At 44.3% G+C, this 26,265-nt stretch overlaps 3 protein-coding genes across 8 annotated transcripts in view; 2 read left to right on the forward strand and 1 right to left on the reverse strand.

Annotated features, from left to right (window-relative positions):
* The window catches only part of KMT2D (lysine methyltransferase 2D), a 99,108-nt gene extending 86,097 nt beyond the window's left edge, over positions 1–13,011 (forward strand). For all 4 annotated transcript variants that reach the window (XM_066617580.1, XM_066617579.1, XM_066617577.1 and 1 more), the window contains 6 exons: positions 1,492–1,628; positions 2,075–2,205; positions 3,345–3,630; positions 4,448–4,521; positions 7,841–7,949; positions 9,735–13,011. In XM_066617580.1, coding sequence (XP_066473677.1) covers positions 1,492–1,628; positions 2,075–2,205; positions 3,345–3,630; positions 4,448–4,521; positions 7,841–7,949; positions 9,735–9,827 — 830 coding nt within the window. In that variant the 3' untranslated portion in view covers positions 9,828–13,011. The remainder of the gene's footprint in view (positions 1–1,491; positions 1,629–2,074; positions 2,206–3,344; positions 3,631–4,447; positions 4,522–7,840; positions 7,950–9,734) is intronic.
* Positions 13,012–20,739: 7,728 nt separating this feature from the next.
* ORMDL2 (ORMDL sphingolipid biosynthesis regulator 2) lies at positions 20,740–24,925 on the reverse strand. Its single transcript, XM_066615874.1, has 4 exons — positions 24,824–24,925; positions 23,090–23,264; positions 22,604–22,755; positions 20,740–21,592 (listed from the first exon to the last, which is right to left on the reverse strand). Exons 2-4 carry the CDS (start codon positions 23,261–23,263, stop codon positions 21,457–21,459), a joined length of 462 nt encoding a protein of 153 aa, XP_066471971.1. The 5' UTR covers position 23,264; positions 24,824–24,925; the 3' UTR covers positions 20,740–21,456.
* A 243-nt stretch (positions 24,926–25,168) lies between these two features.
* Positions 25,169–26,265, forward strand: part of SARNP (SAP domain containing ribonucleoprotein) — an 83,043-nt gene continuing 81,946 nt past the window's right edge. For 2 of the 3 annotated variants that reach the window (XM_066614754.1, XM_066614756.1), the window contains exon 1: positions 25,169–25,248. In XM_066614754.1, coding sequence (XP_066470851.1) covers positions 25,213–25,248 — 36 coding nt within the window. In that variant the 5' untranslated portion in view covers positions 25,169–25,212. The remainder of the gene's footprint in view (positions 25,249–26,265) is intronic. The other variant, XM_066614755.1, reaches the window with a different exon arrangement.

Below are 26,265 nucleotides of genomic sequence, written 5' to 3' on the forward strand. Positions count from 1 at the left end.
CCCCTGAGTAATATCATCAACTGGGTGTAGGATCCTGCTGTGCTGATTGAATTTTAGTGACCCCAAATTTCTCCATCAAGGATAAATCCTGAAAAAATGCAAGCAGTTTTAATGTTCAAGTTCAAGTCAACCTTTATTAGACATAAAGCAGTTTTAATTTGTTAAATCAGTCTGATGTTCGGTGTGTTGGAGTGTGGTCTGTTTTTGCCAAATTGTAGAACCTGGAAGTTTGGAAGACAGTTCCCAGTTATTGGGCCGGGGGGGGGGGGGTTGGCTATGAAGAGAGCGTCAGGAGCCCTGATGGCCCTGCTGCAGGGGTTACCATTTCAGGTGTTTTGTAACCAAGATGGTTTAAAAGGGTGTTCTATGAGCACTGTTCTCCATTGTGTATTATACCTTGTTAAAACTATAGCAATGTTATCAGCTTGTGACGAATAGACACTTTTATTATTCAGGTAAAGAAATGTTTGCCTTTTTTGTGTGCAAACCTAGTACATAACTAATTTTTAAAAAGAGCAATCTGCTGCATAGGACCTACAAGTTGTCCAGAGATACGGGTGCCCCGGACAATAATTATATGTCTTGCACTGCAGTGGAAAGGTGGCTGCTCCGCTTAATGACACTCCTGCCCTGCCGCACTGTATATTGGCTTGTAGATCCTCAGTCCCATTATAAGTTAGTTAAGGTAAACTGCAAAAAATGAGCTGTTGAAAAGCACTGTGGTATTGGGTGGAGTTGCTTCACCCATTTGCATCTCTTGGTCCCACTCATACTGGAGAATGGTGTCAGTCAAGACACTGTGCTTTGGCTGCCAACAGGGTATTGAGGGTGTGTAAGATATGTTGGTGTCACAAATGCAGGGGTGCCCTGTGGCAAGGACATTTTGGAAAGGAGCCTCTTGCTCAGTACAGGCCTGCTGTTAGTAGATATCTTAAGTGTCCCTGAATCTCCACAAATTTGAGGCTGGAGGTGGCCCTTGAGCAGTCTTCATATCATCATGTAGTTGGAAAGGATCTACGAGACTGAGTCTAACCCCCTGCCTATGCAGGCTGGCCACAGCGACAGTGTCCCCAACAAGCAACTATCCAGCCTCTGCTTAATGTCCTCCAATGATGGAGAGTCCAACACCTTTCAAAGCAGACTGTTCCCTGCCAGACAGTTTTAACTGTCCGAAAGTTCTAACATTTACTCAAAACCTCTCTTGTTTAACCATTTGTCCTGGTTAAACCCTGTGGAGCTGCTGAAAGCAAATTCACCCCATCTTCACATCCTTGGCATTTGCCAGCCTATGTTTTTGGATATTTTGTGCATGTCTTCCTCAAACCTTTCTGTACTGAAGAATGCCTAAGGTGAAGATGGAACAACAATGCACGACATTGTGATAATTTGTAGAGCTGGGATCTGATTTTTCCTTCTGAGCAGCACACCTGGCTTTTGGGGCCAGGGTGAAATAGTCTCATTTTATTTCTCCTTCCTCTTTCCCTGTTAAAGCTGTGTGGAACCGTATCATCGAACCAGTGGCCATGATGCGCAAGGAAGCTGACATGTTGCGACTTTTCCCTGAGTACCTAAAGGGAGAGGAGCTCTTTGGCCTGACAGTGCATGCTGTGCTGCGTATTGCAGAGTCTGTATGTATCAAATAAGAACAGCTGGAATCCTGAAATGCTGGTGCAGGGCCATGTGTGCAGAGGCAGAGGGTTGGGGAGCAGGAGTCTACCAGTGTGAGATCATGGGAAAACAAGGATATGGTTGGGCTCAGCGGCATTGGTGGTCAAGGAAGAATCTATCTACAGACCTAGAAAATGGCTGCTGTGAACATAATATTAAAGTTGGGTGCTGATCTTGCTCAAAGTTGGGTGGGAATTGGGTGCTGATCTTGCTCAGATTTTCTTCTCAGTTGGACATCGTGCCATGTAAGTGGATTTGCACTGGGAATCCCTTAATTGCATTTTGGAAGCTGCGTCAGCATCGCACTCTAGGGTTGGGTGAGATGAAAGTGTCTGTAGTGATGACTAATGCAAGGGTATGAAAGAGAGTGGTGGTCTCATGGCAGTTGTGTTCCTCTTCTTCCCAGTTGCCTGGGGTCGAGAGCTGCCAGAACTACCTGTTTCGCTATGGGCGCCATCCTCTCATGGAACTCCCACTCATGATCAACCCCACTGGCTGTGCTCGATCGGAGCCCAAAATCCTCACACACTACAAACGGTAAGCATGATGGGAAGGGTGGCAGGAGAACTTGGAAAAACCCAGTGGTGTGGTCTGTAGGCTGAGAAGCTACCAATGTGTGGGGAGACCCTGCTATTGCCTGCCACTTCTTAGTTTCTGCTGGGAGGAAGAGCACCTTGCGTTAAGGGGCCTAACATTCTGCACTTTAGACCAGGGGTCTCCAAACCCTGGCCCAGGGGCCAGATGCGGCCCGCAACAAGCCTCTATCTGGCCTGCAGCCAGCCTTTTGTCCCCTGAAAGCCTCTGGCCCGCTCAACTGTAGGATGGCCAGAGCTGTGCTCTGGTTGTGTCTGGAGGGTGTTCTGAGGGCCAGAGAGGTTGAATGATTGAGCCCATTCATTCATTTATTCACTCATCTAAGTTCCATCTCTAATTTATTTATTTAAACGTTATATTTAAATTTTTTTCCGGCCCTCAACACCACGCCAGATATTTGATGTGGCCCTCTGTCCAGAAAGTTTGAGACCCCTACTTTAGACAGAAGCAAATTTGGTGCAAATTTGATTCTATCTGCATGATTTATTTGGACTGTATTTTTTTTAATGTTTTGGTTGGTTGTTAAAAGAGCATGGATTTTGTGTGTGTGCTGGTTTTTTTTCCCCCCTGCCAACCTGATCTTGAGGAGCTGTATTTATAGGCCAATATCAGGTGGCATAGAGTTACAGAAACTGCATGTTGAGAATGGGAGCTTGTGCTGATTTTTTGTTTTGTTTTTAGTATTCTACTCCCCTACTATCGAAATGCCAGTTTCATTTTTTGTATTTGGGTGTTTGATTCACAGACATGAGAATTAGGAACTTGCTCTCTCTGTGAACAGGAGGCCTGTATTCTGTGCTTCTTGCCAGGCTGATTTCTGGAACTAACAGTGTGGGGATGGGTTAGCTACCAGCTGTAACCACTGCCTTCAGTGCAGTTCAAACTTCTGGCACATTCTCTTTCAGCAAACTCAAAGTTGTTTAGTATTCCAAAGCAGTTGTTCCAAGCTGCCATTCCCAAAGGGTGTTTGCATCCTTGTTCCAGGCAGATAACACCCTTACAGCATTATCAGTAAGTATGTCCTAATTCTTGGCTCCCCCGCTTCCAGGTTTTAATACCTTTTCCCCCCACATATTTCAAAGGCCACACACTCTGAACAGCACCAGCATGTCCAAGGCCTATCAGAGCACATTCACAGGAGAAACCAACACACCATACAGCAAGCAGTTTGTGCACTCCAAATCTTCACAGTATCGTCGCCTCAAAACAGAGTGGAAGAACAACGTGTACTTGGCACGTTCTCGCATCCAAGGGCTTGGGCTCTATGCCGCAAAAGATCTCGAGAAGCACACAATGGTAATCGAGTACATTGGCACCATCATCCGCAACGAGGTGGCTAACCGGCGTGAGAAGATCTATGAGGAGCAGGTACGGCAGTGCTAATTCTGACTTGGGATGGAGGGAAATGGGAGTTGGAACACTTAATCTCTAATATGTCATGGGGGGAGTTTGATGTGGGAGACAGGGATGCTCCTTTGGGGTCATGGGACTGATCTTAACAGAGGATCCAGGTTTGGGATGGGGCATATGTGCCTGAGTCTGAGAAGCGGATGTTTAAGCCATTTCTGCCCAATGTTGTATATATGCAACAGGGATTAAATGTGTACACCTGTGGGCTGGGCAGAAATGGGTTAATGTCATTCTAGCCTATTTCAGACCTGTGCTTGTAGACTTGAACAGGTATTTGGAGGAGAGATGGGCTTGGGTTAGCAGAGAGTGAACTGGAGAGCAGTACATTCAGGACCCACATCTGCCATGGACTGATTTTGTGGTTATTCATCCTCACACCAACCCCAGAAGTTGGTTCACTACTATGCCCCATTTAATAGCTAGGGAAACAAGTCAGTGAGAGAATATGTTGGGAATTGGCTGATGTAGTTCCCATCTCTATATGAAGTGGACCCCTTCCCATCCCATTGCCTCTTGTCCTATATAACTGCCACATCACATTGCAGTGAGGAGAGAAGCTGCACCTGGCAGAATCTTCTTTTCCAAGCAGCTTTTAAAAGTGTAGGCACCCTCTCTATCACACATGAATCCCTCAGTGTACTGTAATATGAAGCACACAATTTGGTTAGAATTGCAAGAATACCGAGCCCAGCTGAGGTAAAGGATAAGACCGTGAGGTGTGGCTTCATGTAAATGCAGAGTCTGATTTCTCCTCCCACTCCTCTGGCCCTTCCAGAACCGAGGAATCTACATGTTCCGTATCAACAATGAGCATGTCATTGATGCCACGTTGACAGGCGGTCCCGCGAGGTGAGTGCAGCTCCGCTACAAAATGGTATGCAGAGGTTCAGCCCTGCTGGTCTGTTATGTCGTTCAGGGTGGATTGATTTTAAATTGTCAAGAAAACTGTTTTAACTATCAGTCAAGTTTCTCATATTATCATTCATGTATTCCTCTTCAGTGGCTTATTCTTCCCGCATAGGTAGAGCCACTCAAATTAAGTTTCCTGCATCACCTTGAGTGGAGTCACACCCAAATCAGTCTTGCCTCCTTTTGGGGTAACAGGGCTTCATGCAAGTCCACTCCTTGCTTTTGGGTTTTTTCCCCCTCTTGAAGACAAGGGATGAAATCCAGAAAAGTTATATGTGCATAAAACCCAATGAAACTAGTGGGTTTAAGTATGTTTGACTCTGTGCTAGACTGTGCCCTAAACTTTGCAGTTGCAAGTGCCTGGAACTTTCCATAAGCAACTGCTAATTATTGGACAGAACAGAGTGTTTTTTCAGGAGGTGGAATGTAAATGTCTGTAGTTGTGGTGCATATCCACAACTACGCAGACTGCCAGAATAATAAATAGATGACCTGTTGCATCGCTTATAATGCTTGATCTCAAAAGTAATCTACCCTCCTTGAGTCGTTATTTTACCTCGCAAAACAGGTTTTCACTCAAAGTGTTTCATAGAAGGTAATTGATTCAGTTTAAGGATTCAGATGCGTTTCTGTTTTCAAATCTGTTTCATTTAAAAATCAGCTTGTGTTTTTTTAAATTCTAAATACTGAATAGATCAGATTTTTTTTAATCTTGTTTTTGAATAATAACATAAAAAGATAAAGTGGCAGACAAATGAAGACTGGCCTGTGGCAGCTGTCTTTGTTAGGGGGTGGGCACAGAACTCCCTTGTCCTAAGGTGAAAGCTGACCTAAGCATCGGATTGGCTGCTTTTAACAGCCAGCAGCAGCAGTGGCGACGGTAGCCATTTTGTCCCTCCATTCCTGTCATTGTGAAGAGGAAGAGGCAAGAGCAGGAGTTACCGCAGACACGCAAGCACAAGTCAGTCTCACAGATAAATCGAGGGCAGGGTTTGAGAAAAAATAACAGCGTTTTCTATGACCCTTGGATAAGTCAGGGGCTAAACTTAGCAGGGTGTCTGACTATAATTTTGTCTGATTTTACCCGAGGCCAGATCCTGAAAAATAACCTACCAGTAATTGTTACCCAAGAACTGTACAATCTCTAATTTATTAAAAATATAGTAAAAGATCATAAGATACATTTTAATTTTACTTTTTAAATTCTGGTCTTCACAACCTTTTTGTAAACACTGTCAGAGTAAGTGCACAGTAAGCAACATACCGGTAGAACCATTAATCAAATCCTCCTTTAAGGTGCCTGGTGTGTTAAGCCAGAGGCTCAACATATGACATAGAGTTTATAACACGTAACTGGGAGTGTGCAGTTAAATTCACAGCGGAGAGACAAGCAACAAGGACGGAGTGTGAGCAAGCACAGCTACACATAGTTGCAATCCAGCTTACTCAAAAGTAGACCCATTGCTTTCCATGGGTGTTATTCTTAAGTAATGGTGGAAATGAGGATTACATCCTGGTATTTTAAAAACTAGACTTCTGCCAAACATTTGCAAAATGGAATGAGGGTGCAGAAGGGTGCAGAGTGTGATCCTGCCAAAGAGAATGGGGCTTGCTTGATTTAAATACAAGTGTTGAGCCCCGGCTTACTTATTTCTCAGGAGGAGTGAAAAGCTTGCAGCCTCTTTGCCCTGGAGAATAACTGCCTGTAATTATCTCTGCATTGTCCTCTTGCTCTCCTCTGGGCTTCTCCTGGCTGCTATGATGTGCCTGAACAGCCCTGACCCCTGAGTGACCCACAGATAAAGCGAGGAGATGATTTACACTTGATTTATTGGCAGAAATTTCTCACCTTACAGTATCTACAGTAGTTTAGAGCTGTGGCTGTGGAGAAACCTCACCCTTCTCTCACTGTCATCTTGGCCATTTTCCAGCTATTGGTGAAAGCTGGTTTGTTTGGCTTCAGGTGTGGGCTTTGAGGAATAGACAGCATGTGAATGGTGGGAGGATTTTGTCATCCTCCCACCCCGAGCACTGCTGTCTCTGGGAGAAAGCTTGACATCAGTGAAAGCCTGAAGTGCCAGGGAAACTGGCTGTACCCCTTTGGGAACAACATCATCCAGCTTCTGCATCCCCCTTCAAGGTGGAAGCCTATTTATTTTGCAAAATTCATTTGATTCAAGGATTCAGTCTGTATATACTCTATGTGTTTTAAACATAAATATGAAAAATAGGTTTTGGTTGAGAAATTGGGAGGATATCGGTAGGCTACCATGGGGGAGTGCTGGAGCCCCAACTAATATTGTACTAGTGAAAGACAGGACAGGCAGACTACCACAACCTAGCCTCAGTGGCGGACCTGGGGCGGGGCAGGGGGGCAAATGCCCCAGGCACTGTGCTTGAAATGCCCCAGCTGTGCCACGCTTTCTGAGCTGTTCTGCAGGCAGGTGAGGCTCCACACAGCACTTGGCAGCAGGTGAGAAGCCTTTTGAGGCTTCCCTAGCTGTTTTAAGCATACTTCCAGTTTTGTCAGGAAACCAGAAGTATTTAAACAACACAAGAAGCCTCAGAAGGCTTCTCGATCACCGCTGAGCATTGTGCGAGACTGTGAACCTCTGTAACTTTCCTGGGGAGGGGGGTCAGTGGCATACTGGGGGGGTAGTATGTTGCAGACCTGCCCTGGGGCACAATGAGGGCAGGTCTGCTACTGTCTAGCTTAGTTGAATGAACTGCAGAGCAGCATAGAGTGACTTGGGCAAGTGTCATTCCTGCCTCCACATACATTTTGCAGAGCCTGATTGGAACCGCTGCCCAAAAGGATGGTGACTTCTGTGGGGCTAGACCATGCTTCCTAATTGACCAGTGAAATAAAAATCCCCCCCTCTCATTTGAGCTAAGATTCTGCTCTTACTTCCCTGTAATTCTGAAAAATACCACCTTTTGAGATTTTTCCTTAGCTGTTTTAGGTTACAACAAAAAGAGTCCACTCTCTCTCTCCATCTCAACCCCCCCCCCCCCGTTGACCAGCTAAATTCTTGGCTCTGAGGCTAGCTTAAGAACATAGTCTTCCTGCCCTAACCCCCTCTTCCAGACTTCAGAGTGCTCCCAGTCATGATGCACGCAAGATGGATTATAAAGTGTCTAAGTCCATGGAAGCCTTTGGACTAAGCCTTTGCGAAATGGGGCACCATGGTAACAGTCAAGAGTCTTTCCATCCTTCCTGGCTCTGATGTCCATCCTTGCCTCTTATACTCTCCCCCAGGTACATCAATCATTCCTGCGCACCCAACTGCGTGGCTGAGGTTGTGACTTTTGACAAAGAGGACAAGATCATAATCATCTCAAGCCGCCGAATACCAAAGGGAGAGGAGGTGAGAACTGAGTGGTTATTATGGGGAGGGACGGTGAGGAGAGCAAGTCAGGTGTAGCTATGTGCATAATCTCCAATCATTGAAGCATTTATGAAGAAAATGTCTGTGGTCCAACCTCTGGCTGGGTAGCCATGCGCCTACCTTTTGTGAGGCTCTTTGAATCAAAGAAAAATGCGTAAGTCTCACCAGGGTTTATGTATAGCAAAGTTCCGAACTTGCACATTGGCACTCACCCATACCCCAAATGTGGGGGTGAGCAGAGGGGAAAGGAAAGTAGCAGAGAGACAGGTGACCAGTGGTTTCAATGTCCCTTTCTGTGCTCCTTTTGTGCTGTATTTTTTAAAATTTGGATCTGGGCAGTCTCAGGGCAGTAGGCAAGTTCAGATCAGTTTTTTGCTCTATTAAGCTGCAAGCCCAATAGTTTTCTTTTTTCTGCTGCTTTATCTCGCCCTAAAGAAATGTGGCTTTGAGTTGGTTCATTCTTGCATTTTCTATACTGCAGCAACATCTGACTCGTGTGTGTATTCATGCATGCCTGCAGAAGGCAGCAGAACTAAGCAACAAAGGGGATGAAACCTATGTTGCAGTGGCATAGCGAGTATGCATGAGTTCCAGGAACTGGTGTCGTTCAATGAATAATATATTGGGATTTGAACTCGTAGCCCTGCAAACCTTGGATATAAGACCCTCATTGAAATGTAGGGATCATTGTGCTCCATTCAAACGAAAAGAAACTTAAATATTCTTTTAGGGGTTTTTCTGGAGTGTGTTCTCTACCTGTATTCTATTCTCATCATCTTCCCATGTATTTCTTCATTCCCTCATGCTGAATAAATCATGTCAAGATATCCCAGAGTTCCCCTGTTCATTTTTTCCCCCTTCTGAATTGGACATGTTTCTGTGCTAGACAGGGGCATCCTGAGAATTGGTGGAGCAGGTCCTGTTATTTTCACATGTGTAAAACTGTTCACGCATATGCTCCTCTGTTAGAGGGGAGTACTTACTTTGGACATTCCTCACTTTGTTGCTTAGGAGTAATACTATTTGTTACTTCTCAGTGAGAACAAAAAGGAATTGAACCATATTAAGATTTTGTTAAACTGAAGTAGCAATCGGTATGAGCGTGGCCATCAAGTACTAGGGTCAGCTCCAGGTTTGAGAGGGCCGTAGACATGTTGGGCCCTCACCTCTTTTTTTCTCCCCTCACCTGGCTGGCAGGCGTACTGGCTAGCCACATGGGGGCTTATGGGATAGCAGCTATGCATGTCACGGTGCCGAGACCACTGCCCACTCCAGGAGGCTTAGAGAGTGGTGGTCAGCAGCACCCTTCTCAGTCCAAAGGGTGTTGCCTTTTTAATTTCCTTACAACGCAGTGTCCTTTACACAACATTAATGCTGACATCTGGGGATTTGCATTGTGGTGGAATTAAAATGGCAGCACCTCTTAGGTGAGAGGTGTGTTGTAGCTGCTGTCACTGCTCAGTATCCTGAAAAGCTTTCTGGAACAAGTCTGCCCACTGGTGGCAATGATATTGAGAGGAAAGATGGGGTCTAGTGCCACTGCTTCCCAAAGAAAGATGGCAAGAGACAGGGGCTGAAGCTGCGGTTGGGGCAGCAGTGGTGGGCCCTCATCAGGTGCTGGGCTGTTGGGCAGATCCTAACATTTCTGCCCTGATCTGGGCTGTGAGATGGGCAGGAAAAATGTTGCAAAAAAATAAACAGCATTTTTTCATGTTAAAAGTGCTCTAAGGATAACTCTCCTCTCCTGGTGTCCTGCCTCTCCAGCTGACTTATGACTACCAGTTTGACTTCGAAGATGATCAGCACAAAATCCCATGCCATTGTGGAGCCTGGAACTGCAGGAAATGGATGAACTAGCTCAAAGAAGCTCTTCAACCAAGGCAGAGGGACACCCTGATTGCCCGGCATAGACAGCACAGGAGGTTCTGTGCAGAGAGGCCTGTTCGACCAGCTCTCCCAACCCTCCAGCAGGGCAGAGAATCACCCAGAGACGTGTGATTGGAATCCATCACCCCAACGTGCTGGTGGGGCAGCTAGGGCCTAAAATGAGAAGGTGATGCCAGCCTTGGTTATGGTATTATATCAAGCTGGCTATTCTGACGGCCAGGCCCAGCCGCCTTATCTTCTAGACAAGGCAGCCTGCTTTTCACCAGCTGAAGGCAGCAGTTACGAGCAACCCCACCTGGGGTGGGGAACTGATAAACTGGTTACTCAGGGTTTTCTTTTAGTATTTTCTTTTGAGGTTGAAATGGGGAACCCTTCCGCCCCTGTGCACCTGTAAATAATGGACTTCAGAAATATACTGGGAGATTGGGGCATTCTGTCTAGCAGAGCTGGGGGAAGGGAACTGCAGCATGGCTACTGGATCCCCAGGAAGAATTTATAACTTTTTCTCTGAGTGTGTGAGAGAGTTTGGGAAATTTGTGTGAGAGAGATGATTTTTTTAAAAACCTAATATCTTGCTTGCTAATTTACCAAGGTAACAAGAGGCTTCAAAGAGACTCATTAGCTTGACAATCCACCTTCCGGAGCCCCCCACCTCTGGATTTTGTATACATTTAGGTATTGGATTTGAAAAGGGGGAGTGTGTGCATGCGTATTTTGGGGGGGGGAGTGCTTTCAGTCGACTGCATACGTGGACTTGCAGAAGCTGGAAACAGACCTTCCCTTCCTTCTGGTCCCCCCAACCACCTTCCATGCGCAAGGAGCATCCGCACTTGAACCTACCTCATTTGAAGTGTTAGACTTGCTATTTGTTGTTCTTTTTTTTTTCTAATGTGAGTCCCCTTGCTGTGCCACTCTTCTGTTTCTTTGGACTTCCTTTCCTGAATATGGAGAGCCACAGCTGCCCTGGCAGACATGGGGAAAAATATCAAGGTGGAGGTGGGGAGTGTATCTTGCTGGAATTGCCCTTTGTTTCTTTTCCTTCTCTACCCTCCAAAGCAAGATTCATTCTCCTAAGACCCTTCCAGACTGGACTGAAATGAGCACCATGGGCTCCCATCAGGGAGAGAGGCAGTTTGCATGGCAAAGTATGGTGGTTTGAATGTGCCAATGCATTGGGGAACAAAGAGCGTTTGGTCACCCAATGCCAACCCCAGCACCTCTGTCCAGTTGAGCTTCTCCAGTGGAGCCCAAACCAATTCTTATCCATCTGCAGAGGGAGAGCATGCCTTTTGTTAAGGCGCCAGTCGCTAGTGGCCAGCTATGACATGGGGAGTCATCTGCCCTTGGCTAAGCCCCTCTTCCTAAAGTCCCAGTTTCCACTCCATGATTACCCATATCAACCTTGCTGCTCTGAAGGCTCTTGTGTGTTTGAGTGCGTGTTTGAGACAGAAAGAGAGAGAGATGTTGGCACATTGCAGAGTTTGGGATTATTTATCTATTTATATATATTGTGTATATATTTGAAGTAGCATGGGGAAAAATGCCCTGGCTGCAGGATCTTATGGGCTGCTGGGTGGATCTCTGCAGAGCCCCTCTCTCTTCCCCACTCCCCCCCACTAGGCAGAAAGCAGAGGGAAGACTTGTTCATTGACACAACTTTGGGTGGGAAGGGGAATGTGTAAATGAACCCATTTTTTAGGGTGTGTGCATGTGTATGTATGTGTATATAGCGTGTGTGTGCGCGTACTGTGTGTGTGTGTGTGTGTGCGTGTGTGTGTATATATATACATAGATATATATAGATATATATTTTTTCTTTTCTGTTTTAAAGAAATAGAATCAATTTATAACCAGTATCTTAAGAGCCATCTGCCCAGCAGCTTCTCTCCCCCCTCACCCGCATATAGGGAGATTCTGTATTACTAGAAGGCAAAATGTGGGCATTATGCAGGACACCTACCCACCTCAAAACACATGGGCTCCCTACTGTTGAATATGACTTCAGAAGACTGCTGTATACCATTGAACTTAAGTTTGTATTGTTGGGGTGGAGTTTGTTGGGCCCTTACTGATAAGTAAGTCTTGACTAATTTTGTACAGTTGAGATCTTTTAATGCACAATTGCACCATTTCCCTTCCCTGGCACTTTTTGAAACATGCTGCAGTGTGCCTGTAGCAGTGACATTAAGAGATCTAGCAGGCTACGGCTTAGACTCTCACCTGATTCAGCAGACAGAGAATGCAGCAATAAGGCTCTTTCTTCCATTGTGCAGTGAGGTGAGACATTAAATCAGGGTTAGCATGCAAGAGTCTTTTTTTGTTTGAAACCTGTCGGCAAGGTGAGAACTGTGTTCTTGAGTTAAAAAGCTGCTTCTGCAAACTGTTCCAAGCTATGATGGTTGAAAACAGTAGGGTGGGGAGAGGGAAATGAAATGATGTCAAATTATTAAAATTAAAAGTAATTAAAATTGTAAATAAGATGGCATTTGTGTTTTGTGTGGGTGTGTGTGTGAGAGAGAGAGAGAAGTTTTTTATCAGTAACAAAACCACTGGACATTGTTTTAAAATAAAGGTTCGAGTTAAAGCCAGTATACTTTTTTTGTCTCTTTGTTTATGTCTTTCCATTAATTTGGAAGGCTGTAAAGTTGTAAAAAAAATAAATTTTAAAAAATTGCTACAAAGGTTTAAAAGCTTGAGAGAGATTTAAAAAAAACGGATAAAGTGACTGAATATAATAGATTGTCAAGATTTTTTGGATGACGGTTAGAGTTTAAGATAATCTTGTAGATTTTAGCTGATGAAGAAAGACTATACAGTTTTTAATTTTTATATAAACTATAACCCGGTCTTGAAGCTAAAACTTTTTTAAAAGTTCTCTGCCTGTATAATTGCATTTGACGCCTTGTCCCATACTTCTGTTTACAGTTGCACATATTATATATATTAAGTTTTAACCCTTTTATGAACCCAAAATAATCACTTTTTTAAAAATAAAGTGTGGAATTTGTGAGGAATTATATTTTGTGTTTTGGGTTTTATTACTTTGTGTGTGTGACTTCTGTGTAGCAAAAGTTGTCCTTCATAATGAGAGCAAAGAGTCAAAAACAAAAACAGAATGATTGCTAAAAAATAAATAAATATAAATTAAAACATCCTTGTATGTGGTATGTTTTGTATTGGATACAATTTTGAAATGTACATCATTTATGTTCAAAGATGGAAATGAATGAGTTCCCAATTTTGCTTTTCTAAAAAATATTTAAATGAGACAATTTTTTAAAAGCCTAAAATGCATTTCTAAGTTTTCTGAGTCTTGGTTTAATTTTTGCATTTTGATGGGTCTATATAACAGATCTGCCTTCACTCATAGATAGTTGCTGAAGTGAAGACAATTCTGCATGCCTGCTACAGAAGGTCCCTGCTTTATGACAGGCTCACACTGTGATTAAATCACTTTATAATGGAGTCTCCCTGGCAAAACAAGGCTTGCAATAGGTTATTCACTGTACAATGGGCTTATGATTGCTGCCAGCAGAACCTTGTAGGTGATAGATAAGCTAATCAGCAACTGCAAGCAGTATTGCAACCAACAGCAGTGTGTTTAGCATCATGGCTGTGTGTGTACTGAAGGAAGGACTTAGCAGAAGCAAACAGATGCAAGCCTTTTAAAATGTATTTTCAGCTCTTGTTAACATCATGGCTGTATGTGTGTTGAGGGATGGAGCCAATGCAAATGTAATGCTTTGAAGCAGCTCTCAGCTCCTAGCAGCATGTTTAACATATTGGCACCTTTTAAAATAACTTATTAGAAAGAGAAATGGCTTAGTTCTGTGGTGGAAGTTGAGGTCCTGGAACAAATTACCAGAACACAGTGTGTGAGTGGGTTCACAGTACAACAGTGTCTCTGGAATGGATTATCTTTATAAAGGGTGGGTCCACTGTATTGTTTCATTAATGCATGGCTTCCTTCCAATGTGACTTCTTTCCAAGTCTGATCCTCAAGTCTCACAATGTCTCTCTAGCACAGATTTTAGTCCTCCCCATGTTTTTGTTCTGGCCTCAGTTCTGTGACTATAGGGTGTTTTTAAGGATTGGGAATCTCCTCAAAAGCTGTTGCTGGGTTTTCTTTAACCTCTTCTCCAAGCAAATGTAGCTTGACCAACTTTTGGGAAGTAAAGCCAAGATCCAAAGAGCTGCTTTGGGCACATGCTAGGACTCTGGCATCTTCTATGAGCATCTTTTTTTTTTCTTTTTTTTTAAGTGGCATTTCTATGATTAGCAGGCTTTCTTGCTGTACTAAAAACTGGCTTTAGAAGGTGTTTTCAATTCAAATGCAGTTTGCTGCATGGCATGGAGGGCTACAGAGCCAAGGAATAAAAAGTAACAAACACTGGGACCACGCAAACATGTGGGTATCTTTGGGCATGTGCCCTTCTCTGCAGGCAAGAACAATATGTGCAACATTTTGGATTTCATTTGTAGGATAGAAAAACGTTCTTTTCTACTGTTTCTACACTCATACTACTTTCACTTGGTGTCTATACTTTGGAGTTCTTCAGTGGTAAACCATGCCAAGGGACAGTGCTGTGCATTACTACAGTGTGTACATACAGTATGTACAATTCTTATAGTTTGGCTTAATAATTAAATGTGGTTTGATCAACTGCGTGTGCCCTTGTGAAACTCTATAGTGGTTGAATAACAGTATAGAATATTTCTACAAAATACTGTACATATGTATAATTCTAAATTTAGGTCTTAAAATTGACCCTGAAAACCTGGGTAAACTTATCCACGGGTCAATGGGCTCTGAGTGTGAATGAGCGAGCTGAGCGCCAGCTGGCATAGCACCAGGCCTGCGAGGCAGCTATCCAGCTGGTGCAGCTGCTGAGGAGGCCAGCCACACTCCACCACTGTGACCCCTGATGTGGGACAGTGAAAGGCGGTGCCCATCACCCAGGTGCTGCAGTGCAAATGATCCCCGCCACAAGGAATCTACACACCTGGCAGATGGTGGACAAGGATAGGGCAGATGAGCAGGTGGGTGAGGGGAAGGGATGGAGCCCTTTGTAGGATCATACTTCAAAGGATTACAATAAGAGATCCATTTGAAACATCTTTTGGAGTTGTATGTTGAATGAAGACTAAAATTAATAGTTGATGAATAAAAGTGCACTTTATGATTTCTACTACTCTTCAGTAAACTGTAGAGTTCTTAGGTAATTATTACTGGCAAGTCATTTAACTTGCATGAATGACTGTCCCCAAGTTTTACACTTGATTTATCCATAGGTCATAGCAAATTCTGTGATTTTTTTTTGGGGGGGGGGTGTTCAAAACCTGCCCTCAGCTTATCTACAAGACCAACTAATACAGGTGTTTGGAAAAGGCGTTGTTTTACTCACAAGTAAGTCCAATTGTGTTCAGTAAGTCTTAAGCTGTAATCCTATCTTTCTCACAGGAAACAAACACATCTCCTAAAAAATGTGTTTCTGTGGGTAGTTCACTCTAATGAATGTACACCTTGTGGTAACCAGAATTCCTCCTAAAAATCAGTACTGCCGCACCCACCATTTCTCTATCTCCAAAATGCAGCATGTGTCTCCCTCTCAAAAACCAGTGCTATTGCCTCTGCGAAAATGTCAGTGAACAGACTGCCTGCATGTCATGAATAAGCATACGTTATACAAGTACAAGTTAACGAAAAAACAGGTTCAATCATTCCTTGGACTTGCTTCCTACTACAGAAAGTTTTTGCCTCTTTTCAACTCTTGCTACCCCTTTAACTAACCTGTGTCATAAGCATTTACCCCAACAGGTCAACTGGACAGCTGAGTGTCAAAAGTCCTTTGATGATCTGAAGCAAGGTCTATCCAAAGCACCTGTCCTAAGAGCACCAGATTTTTCTAAAAAGTTTGTAGTTCAAACTGATGCAAGTATGAGTGGGTGAGGAGCTGTTCTTTTACAGGAATCTGAAGGAGTGTTATATCCAATTGTGTATCTGAGTCGTAAACTATTGCCTCTTGAGACCCCCATTATGCTGTATGTGAATTAGAATGTCTTGCATTCGTGTGGGCTTTGTCTAAGTTAAGATCCTATCTGTTAGGAACTAAGTTCCTTGTGCAAACAGATCACTCACCTCTAGCTTTCTTGGCTAAAGCCAAAGACAATCAATCAAAGGATCCTGCATTGGGCTTTATCGTTGCAGGATTACCAATTTGAAATTCAACATCTCTCAGGTTCTAAGAATGTTTTGGCTGATGCTTTGTCTCGTAGTATGGTGAAAATCAACAAAGCACTAGCTCATAAGTAGTAACAAGACGGTATTAGTAAGAAGTCTGAAGTATTCTCCATGTAACCTCACAGAACCCATTGCTGCCAATACAAACTGCCTGGTAGCTTTCACTGCTTTATACACTGTTAGTAAACACTGCTATGTATTGCTTAGTAAGTAACTGTAGAGGAAGTTCGTTATAAGAAGTGCCCTGACCGGTGTGTTAGTAAAGAATGTCTGAAGGTGTCAACCTTCTAGCCTCTATTCCCAGAAGGAAGCGTGTCATGAATAAGTACAAGTTAGGCCTAGGTTGGCATGAGAAGCCTGAACCAAACTAAGACAGTGTAATGGAGAAGTTGCTAGCAGTTCCCAGCTTCAGGAATGTGAGTAAATAAACAAAAAGATTGTTGTCTCTGCTGGACAGGAAGGACAGATAACAAGAATTACAACCCATTGGAATGTTTAGCACCTTAGCAGACAGTGAGGCACCTTATCAAGGGTGATGGAGTGCAGTTGTGAATCTCCAGTTGGGAGGGGTAAGAACTATGAGGAGTTAGCAACCAGGCGAACTTCGAGAAGGTTCTGTTCCTCAAGGGTTCTGATTGGACAGTCTAATAAGTATGAAGTCACCTCGGTACTATTAGCATAAGAAGTATAATAATGAGTGCCCAAGGGGGGGGGGGGTGAGGCGCCCTTCTTGAACAGAATTTTGGGTCCAACATCCTGCATGCTGCGAGCTCCATAGGTAGCCCTGGAGCTAAGAGATCTACAAGAGTAACTGACCCAGGTGAGAGATAGGTATTAAGAGAGAGAGCCAGCTAGCTTTATTATTTTATTGCTGATATGTTTCCTAGATGTTTATGCCTCTAGCATTTGCTGCCTTATTGTAGAGTGTGTAACCTTATGTACTTAACTAAAATACCTTTTACTAAGTTGTTTCATTGTCTGTTGGGAACAAAGGTTCAGAATCCTGCCTAGCCATTCAGCAAGCTACTAAGTACGCGTTGAGGTCTAGTAACTTGAGGACTGAGGCAGCGCCTGCAAGGGATAGTATTAAGCCTAGAGGGTCTCAGTTTCCCTGGACTGAGGCACTGACACCTACAGGGTGGTGGCAGTACTACTGAACAGGGGGGCCTTGAGGGCTTTAGGGTTCGAGAACCAAGAACTCTGAGCACCCCAAACCCCCCTAAGTTTACGACATGTCCCTTGCAGGCACTGAGCTCTTTCTCCAATTAAAGCCTCAGTCCTCAAGTTACTAGACCTCAATGAACACTTGGTAGCTTGCTGAACTGCTACGCAGGATTCTGAACCTTTGTCTCCAACAGACAATGAAACAACTTAGTAAAAGTTAATATGTAATATATTAATGTTTTTATTTGTTTTAAATTATGTTTTTAATCTGTTTTAACCTGTTGTAAGCCGCCTTGAGTCCCTTCGGGAATAAAAGGAAAGGAGGGGGAAAATAAAGTTATTATTATTATTAATAATAATAAAAGATATTTTAGTTTATTAAGTACATAAGGTTACACACTCTACAATAAGACAGCAAATGCTAGAGGCATAAACATCTAGGAAACATATCAGCAATAAAATAATAAAGCTAGCTGGCTCTCTCTCTTAATACCTATCTCTCACCTGGGTCAGTTACTCTTGTAGATCTCTTAGCTCCAGGGCTACCTATGAGGCCAGATGCCCATGATGGCAATGGAGCTCCTACACGTGCAGGATGTTGCACCCAAAACTCTGTTCAAGAACGACACACTCGAACCCGGGCTTTACAGTTCGAAAACCAAGAACCCTAAGCTCCCAAACCCCCCCTTTGTATACGACACTGCACAAAAGCCCAACATGGCTATCCTTAAATCAGAGATTACCTGCACCTTAATATTCATGGTATGCAGCCCTTTACGCAGGAGCCTTGTTTTGTCTAGGTAGTTAATTCAAGCTTAGATGTTTCACATGCCTTGGCGTTTATCGGTCTTGTATCCTCCGGCGCAGGATTCACTAGGCTTCAACTAATCTCAACGAGCTGCTCAGTGTTTTATATGGACAGTGCTTTCACTGTTTGCCATGTGAAATGAGCTTGCCCAGGGATGTGCATCTCTTCTTTATAGCCTAACTATGGCAGACATGAGCAGTTCTAGCAAATCTCTTAATACTAATGTTTAGAGATTATTCTGAACCTTGTTTCATGATCCATTAGCTACAGCTTTTTTCCTCCGAGAAATTGGTTATGCTGTACCATTTGAGTGCAGTTAGTTCACATTTGAATAATTTTCCTCAACAGCAATAGTTTTTGAGACATTTTGAACACTATGCCAGGATTTCTCAAACTGTGAGTCATGACCCACTAGCTGAGAAGGAAGATGCATGGAGTATTATGGAAAGTGAAACTGAGCCACATCATGCATTTACTTTTGAGCAGGCAAATGTCTTAGTCCATTGCAAAGGACAGGGCAAGAAGAATCCAACAGCAGCAGAATGGTCCCAAACCAATGAACACAGCCCCACCGAAATCAGTTGACAAGGGTTCCTCCAAGCTGACAAATGTTTTGAGCCCCATGGAAAGTGAAACTAAGCTACATCTGTTTACTCATGAGTAAGCAAACATGCCTTGGCTCATGCTGAAGGTCAGACAAAGGGGAATGCAGTGCTACCAGAATGGTTCCATTCTGATTAAAGTGGAGCTCAACAAACACTCCAGAAGGTAGTAGCTCATAATAAAAACAGATGCTTGACCCTTTTCAGACTTGTAAAGCTAACTGGGTCCTGATAGTAATATGATCTAAATATAAGAACTTAAATTGAACTCACACTGAGTAGGGCTGAAAATCTTACTGATTTTTTTTTTTGTGAGGGGGGAGTTAAGGTTATTGCAGGTAGGCTACAGAGAACTTCCTTGGTGGAACAGGGCTGGCTTTCTCATCTCCCCTTATAAAATTTTAATTTGCTTGATGATGTCACTTCTGGTGGGTTCCAGACACATCCTTCATAAAAGGGTCCTTGGGCTAAAAAGTTTAAGAACCACTGTACTATGGTGTTGCTTTAGGGTAGATTGTTGGCTGGTTAAGCTTCATCCTCTAGTGTAGGATCCCTTGTCTAGATGCCAGTGTGGTATACCTGTGTATTCTCATCTCTTAGCAAGTAAGACAAGTGAAGCAAAGAAGGGCGACTGGTAGAAATAAAACACTCCTCTCTAAAGGAGAAGCTCAGTAGTGGAGGAGTGGTGAAGCATTCTACTGCTGCAAAATAATGTGTTTGAGTCATTATGACAACTTACTAAACATGTTCCCAATCTCCTGTGCCAACATTATACACTGATCATTTTAAGTTTTCTTTAACACACTGCGATTATGTCTGCCTCTTTCTCTTGCCTGACTTGTCTTTTTTTAGATTGTAAGCTCCTTCAGATTTTCTAACTGATTATAAAACCATCAGATGCATGTACAGCACTGTACCATCCTGGCAGACGCATCACTAAGGTTAGTGTCACCCACTGCAACACTTCGTTGTGAGACCCCTGTGATATCTCCTTCTGTACAGAATAAACTACAATATCGTACATGCAGCCTAAATGCAGTGGCATCACTAGGGTTGGTGTAATCCCATTAACTTTATTTATTATAAGTGACCCATCAGTAACTAAAAAAAAACCAGTGACCAACTTAATGACACTCATTAAACAGAGTAAGAATTCTAGTACTAGTTCTAATATCTGGAAATAAGAGCTGACTCATATTAACACCTTACTGGCTCCCTGCTGTCATAATACCTCATTGGTTCTCGGAACAATTAGCCTCATTGGTCAGTTTTGAGTTATGTAACAAAGTGGATTTTCTTAAGACAGTTGTGTTTTCCTTTTCTGGTTATTTGGCTATAACTTTGGATAGAATATAGATAGTTCAGTGTTTGTTTCATCGCATTAAATTACCCATCAAATGATATATAACATGATAATATTATTCAAAAATACCAAGACTTTCACAATTTTGACCAGTAGTGGTGTCAACCCTCTGAGGGTGTCGCCTGCTATAATCCACACCCACTAGTGATATGCCACTGCATCCTGGTGGTTTCAATTAACAGCTGAGAAGACACAGTAATCACTAGTTTTGTAGTATCTTAGTTCCAGCCTTGATGTATATATGTTGGCAATTTGTCTCTAATCTTCAATCAAACACTAGTCACACACCAATCACACAACATGAAGAATACTCCCGTTGTCTGAATTCCAATACATTTCAGTGGAGTTGGTTCTCACCTAGCCACGCAAGTGAAGTGATCCTGCAGATCAGATTTCAAAAAAATCCTTACCTGCTAATAATTACAGGTGAAGGACAGAAACAGAAGCAAGTACAGGCTAGATACCAGCAGAGTTCCCCCTAAGCCGTGCAGTTTGACGCCAAGCTTCATGCATCTTGGAGCTCGGTGTTCCTGGAAGTCTGGCACTGACATGTAGTGTCATCACCTAGCATCCAGAGATGCTGCCCAAGCAGCTGGGGAAGGGGTCTGTGCAGTGGTGTGGACCCTGTACATGGAACACTAGGTATAGCTAAGCAGAAAGAAGGATGGAAGCTGGTCAATGAAGACAGGAAAAAAAGAGGAGAGTAATGACAAAAGCTCTATTTTAAATTTGTCTTCCACCACTAAGACCATCTTAAGTTTTCCTTTATAAGCCGAAGGATCATAAACCCAAGTTCTTAAACAGAAGCTTAAGGTCTACAGTAAGCTACTAGATTTTGCATTTAACTGCTATGTATAAAATAACTCTCAAAGAGTATTAAATGAGAATTTAAGGGGCATGGTTGATTTCTTACATGTTAGGAACAGAAAACTGAGTTCAGGTCATCCCACAATGACAATTCTCCAAAAACATTTCTAAGAGCTCCTTCACACATTCTCCTTTCTCACACACAAAAAAAGCCCACAGTAGCATAAGTTAGTCTGAAGTGTGCATGTACAAAAACAAAGAAAAGGGCTTACACAGAAAGATCCCAGTTACACATTAGAAATAGTTGAAGCAGAAGTACTGCATGGAAGACCAGGACATCTCATGCCCTTCTGAAGTCTCAACTTTTGGTTCTATTAGATGAGATACCAACCAATTATATTCTAGCCCCAGGGAAAAATGGCTTCAATCTCCTTGCAAGAAAAAAAATTCAATGCAGCTCAGTTCTGTGAGCAGCTAAAACTTTCCTTGCCCCACACGTGGCTTTCCATAGCTTGAGATAGTACGCTCACTGCTTTGCCTTAGTTGCTCTTGAAACAAAGAGCTGTTTCTCCTTGGAAGAGTTAAGTCACAGTGGTCCCAAGATTCTGGCTGTTTCAGTATTTGTTTATACCAAAGATGCGGACGCCATGGAACTGAGGCAACTTGGGTAAGAGGACACTCAGCAGAGAGGTAGTGTTGATGATGAAGTGCACAGGGTCATATTTGGTATAAAAGCTGGTTAGGATGTAGCTAATGGGGGAAAAAAACATACTGTGTTAGCTGCAGAAGACTAGAGAAGCACTTTCAATCTGAACCATTGTGAGCCTCTTAATAGAAGTCATATTCTTTTCGTAGCACCATCAACATGCATGAGGGCTTTACACAGAGCAAAAATACAGATCCTTGCCCCAAAGACCCAACAACCTAGATTCTACTGCTCCAAATATAACTAAACCACATCATAATGTTTAGTCTCATTTTTCATTTCAGGAGAGGAATGGATTTTACAGAGGCCTGCAGCATGTTTCAAAGATTCCACAGAAGCAACAGCTTACAAAAACTGCTTCACTTATGCATGCCATAAATAACAAAGGACTACAAAAAATATTTTGTTAGTTGCCAAGGACATTTGAATGAATTTAGGATATCGGGGGGAGGGGCTGAACCAAAAAATGGCATTTGTTTTGCCTGATTGCCTCTAGTTTTGGAGGTACCTTATATACCAATTCAAGCAACTTTCTTACAAAAAAGCTGCTTGAATCAGCATATAAAATGGCTTATGCTATACCCCCCAGTGGAGCCAACTGGGCAAAACCAATGTCATTTTCTGATTCTGTAGTCCAAATATACCCAAGAAAGGCCTGACCTTTACAACAGCATAATGTGTGTAGGCCTGTGTAATCAGTACTAAGAATAGGGAGCACATCTATAGGCATTGCTATTGTTTTCCAGCCCAGTCAAACCACACAGCAGAAGGGTGAGTAAGAAACTCATCTGGCCCTAGAGAAGTCTACGTCACACTGAGGATCTCTGCAAAAGGCCATTCATAATTCAAACCTTTGTAAACAACCACACTACTTGCATATCTGGCTGCAGCAATGCTGGCCCTGCATTTTTCTCTCAATGAGAGGCCAGAGCTCAGTGGTAGAGCACCTGCTACAGAGCACCCAACACAAATGGCTGACTAGCCTATCAACTGCTAGCAAAATGAGCTGCAACTGGAAGCTAACAGGGCTAAGGTTAACAAATCCTGGCACTCACAGGACTATTGGTGAGATGCAGAGGAACTTGCGAGAGGAGGTCCATTGGGTGCCATAGTCAATCTGCTCCCAGTGTGTTAAGAGGCGATCCTTGCCCTGGTCAGGAGTTTCAAAAGGGGTCCCTTTCACTGTGTGCAGGAGCCAATACATTGCCTGAGGAAAAACAGGAAGAAAAGAGGTAGAATTGTGAACTGCCTTTCTTTTGTTAAGAGTACAACATGGAAAGGGACACCAAGGAGGCAGTAAAGGCCACTTGTGCTGCTCACATTAAAAAGTATAGCACAGGAATTCTTTGAAGGTGAAACAGAATGACAAGCAAGGCTGTTAGGTGAAAATCCTGAACAGCTGTCATACCGATCATAAGGAATGATAGCAGTCATGGCTTTTGTTTGTGGGTGGGGAATGGAAGAGATATCTTTCAGACAAAGAACCAGGCTTAACGAACAGAGTCAGCGACTTGATCAGAAAATAAAAGAGTTTGACCTACCAGGTTATGGATGACATTGGTCAGTGTCCAGACTACAGGGACACTAAAAAAAGGGATGCTGAGAAGGATGATGTGCAGGAGAGCCACTGAGATGCTGTAGGCTAGCCAAATGCCTCGGCTGTTCATCACTCGTGTGTTGGGATTTACCTCACTGTGGGCTACCCCGACATTCATGCTAAAAAGAAATGACATGTTGGATACACGGATCCAACACAGTATTTTTTCCCCCCATTAGCTACATCCTAACCAGCTTTCATAGCAAATATGACCCTGTGCTCCCTGTGCAGCGAGGTGCTTCTCCTATTTTTCAGAGAACACAAAATTATTCCTCAAGAACAACTATTTTTTCCCCATTATTATTATTGTTAAGGTATAAAAGATAAAACAAAGCTGTGGCATAGCCGAGGAGGAGCAGGGGTAGTAATTGCACCAGGCAACAAGCTTTTGGGGGGCAACAATGTCACATTGACACTATCAGCCAAAATAGTGAAAACCTTGGTATTTTTGAATAATACTATCATGTTATATACCATGCAATGTGGAATTTAATGCAGAACGCAATGAAACAGACCACCTCAAAATCTCTCTATTTTAGCAAATGTTACGGCCAGATCACCAGAAAATAAAAACACAACTGCATTATGTAACAAAAACTGGATTTTCTTAACTCAAAACTGACCAATGAGACTGATTGTTTGGAGCGGCAATTAGGTGTTATGATGATACAGTAGGTTAGTGGTTTTCAAACTGGGGCCCTAAAGGCCCTGGCCTCTTTCCCCTTAAGGAGCAGTGAGGAGGTAGTGATGCAATCCCCAGGATCACATTGCTAACAGGGCTGCAGGGACTGGGATGCACTCACAGGCCCTGCAGCAGCATCCTGGAAGCATGGGGAGCCCTGCAGGAGCTTCTGCAGGGCTCCCCAGCCTTCCAAAAGTGAAAGCACTCCACTCCCAGTTTTGCAGAGGCAGAGTGCCATTGCTCCACTTTCACTCTGGAGGAGCTGAGGAGCCCTGAAGAGCTTGAACTGCCTGCCCCCCATCCTCACAAGAACTTACAGCAGTGCAAACTCTTCATGAGAGTTTGAAAACCACTGCAGTAGGGAAACAATGTTAATGTGGGGAGGCAGCTGAGCAAGTGGGTGGTGAACTGCTGCGAGAGGAGGTGGATTCTCTCCCATTTTCACTTTTTTAAAAGCCCAGGTGGGATGTCACTTTTGGGAAAATCATTTTGAGCTCAGTACCTGGCTACATGATCATTAGCTACGCCACTGAAACAAAGGTCCTTAAGATTGGGACTGCTTCCTGCCTGTCCCCCTCCCCCCATTTCAACTTGAGCCCACCAAAGGAGAAGGCCTTTGACTATTCCTATGAGTCCTGACACACACCTCTTCTTTTCCTCCCCGAACCACAGTACCTCTGAGAGCCCAATCCCGGGGCTGTCTACTCAGAAGTAAGTCCTACTAGAGTCAGTGGGGCCTACTCCTGGGTAAGCCTGGAGAGAAGGCAGCCTGAGCGCCCCAGCCTCTGCAGGTCTACTCAGAAGTAAGTCCCACTAGAGTCAGTGGGGCCTACTCCCAGGTAAGCCTGGAGAGGATGGCAGCCGAGGCTTGCTCAAGTCGACAGGCCTGCCCGCCACCCCTTCGCACGCTCATCTCCTGGGATCGCCCTGTGGCTGCTGAGGAAGGGCCTGGGGAGCCTCCCCCGCCCTGCTGCCGACAGCCCCCCGGAGCCAAACCTGGCGGCTTCAGCAGCGCCGTCTCTCCCAAAGGCGGAAGCGGGAGCGCCCAGCAGCCTCCTTCCTTCCTTCCGCAGGCGGGCAGGCAACTCACGCAGCGCTCAGCCTGTATCCAGGGAGTGCGGCGGCGGTCGCTCCGCCTCTTCGCCTTCCAGCCAATCGGCGCCGCGGCCGGTGTCACTTTCCCTCTCCTTCCTCCCTATTGGCCGCCCTCCTTCGCGACTCCAAAACTCCATATCCGGTTTCCCGGCAAAAGGAGCCAATGACGAGAAGGGATGTTGTGGGGTGCGGGATTCGAACGCGGAGCGCGGCCGTGATTGGGCGGAGCGCGGGCGACGCGGCACGCACGGTCGGGGCTGGCGGAGGCGGCTGAGAGAGGCGAAAACAAGATGGCGGCGGAGACGGTGGAGCTGCATAAGCTGAAGGTACGGGGGGGGAGCGTTGCTGCGCGTGCCTCGTAGGCCTCGGTCCTGCTCCGCTGGGTGACAAGGCGCCTTCTCGAGGGAGGGAGCCCCTTCCAGCAGTGGGCGGCCCCGGCGACTTCCGTGGCTGGGACGCGGTGGCTGACTCAGGAGCAAGCCCAGCGAGCGGGCATAGCACTGACTGGCGGAGTAGACCTGCGCAAGGGCCTCCTCGGGGGGAAAGGCCTCCCTTCCCCCGACCTGGTCCTGGGATGCGGCCCTTCCTCCCGGGCAGCGTCCCTGTTTCAGCTTTCCTCGGAGCTCTGGGGATCTCTGCCCCGCAGCCTGCTCGCTTGGGAGTACGGCTGGCCGACTTTCCTCTGCCCTCAGGAAAGGGCGTCCTCTTCACACTTTCCTGAGAGTAAGCCCCATTTTAAATTGACATCCTACTTCTGAGTAGACCCAGTGATTAACTGTGTGGTTATTTTTATTAATGGTATTTATATGTTGCTTTTCAGCATAAAGCTCACAAAGCGGTTTACACAGTCAAACAACTAATGGCTCCCTGTCCCAAAAGGGCTCACAATCTAAAAGAGTGCAAAAGAACACCAGCAGACAGCCACTAGAAAAGACAGTGCTGGGTGAGGAGGGCCAGTTACTTTCTCCCCCCCCCCAAATAAAAGAAAAGCACCCACTTAAAAAGTGCTTGTTACCCACTTAGCAGGGGATATTCATAGGATTGTGCTGTTATTGGGGTTTTCTTCTAGTCAGCACAGGTAGGGTTGTAACTTTGCACCTACCTGCTCTTTTAACACACAGAGAGGAGGGGGAAATGGCTACGCTTTCTGTTAACCCACAAAGGAAGCAAACCTAATCCTGGTACTTGTATGGAAAAGTTTGTTCTTGTTGAATAGGATTCTTCTGCTTTTATATCTTGCATCCATCTATTATGGTGAAATTCACCTTTAAAACTGTGGTGTGTTTGTGTCAGGAGCAGTAGACTCATACTTTTCTTCCTAGATGAAAAGCTCTGTCTAGAAG

The sequence above is a fragment of the Tiliqua scincoides genome, chromosome 2, assembly GCF_035046505.1.
Source record: "Tiliqua scincoides isolate rTilSci1 chromosome 2, rTilSci1.hap2, whole genome shotgun sequence".
Taxonomy (NCBI): Eukaryota; Metazoa; Chordata; class Lepidosauria; order Squamata; family Scincidae; genus Tiliqua; species Tiliqua scincoides.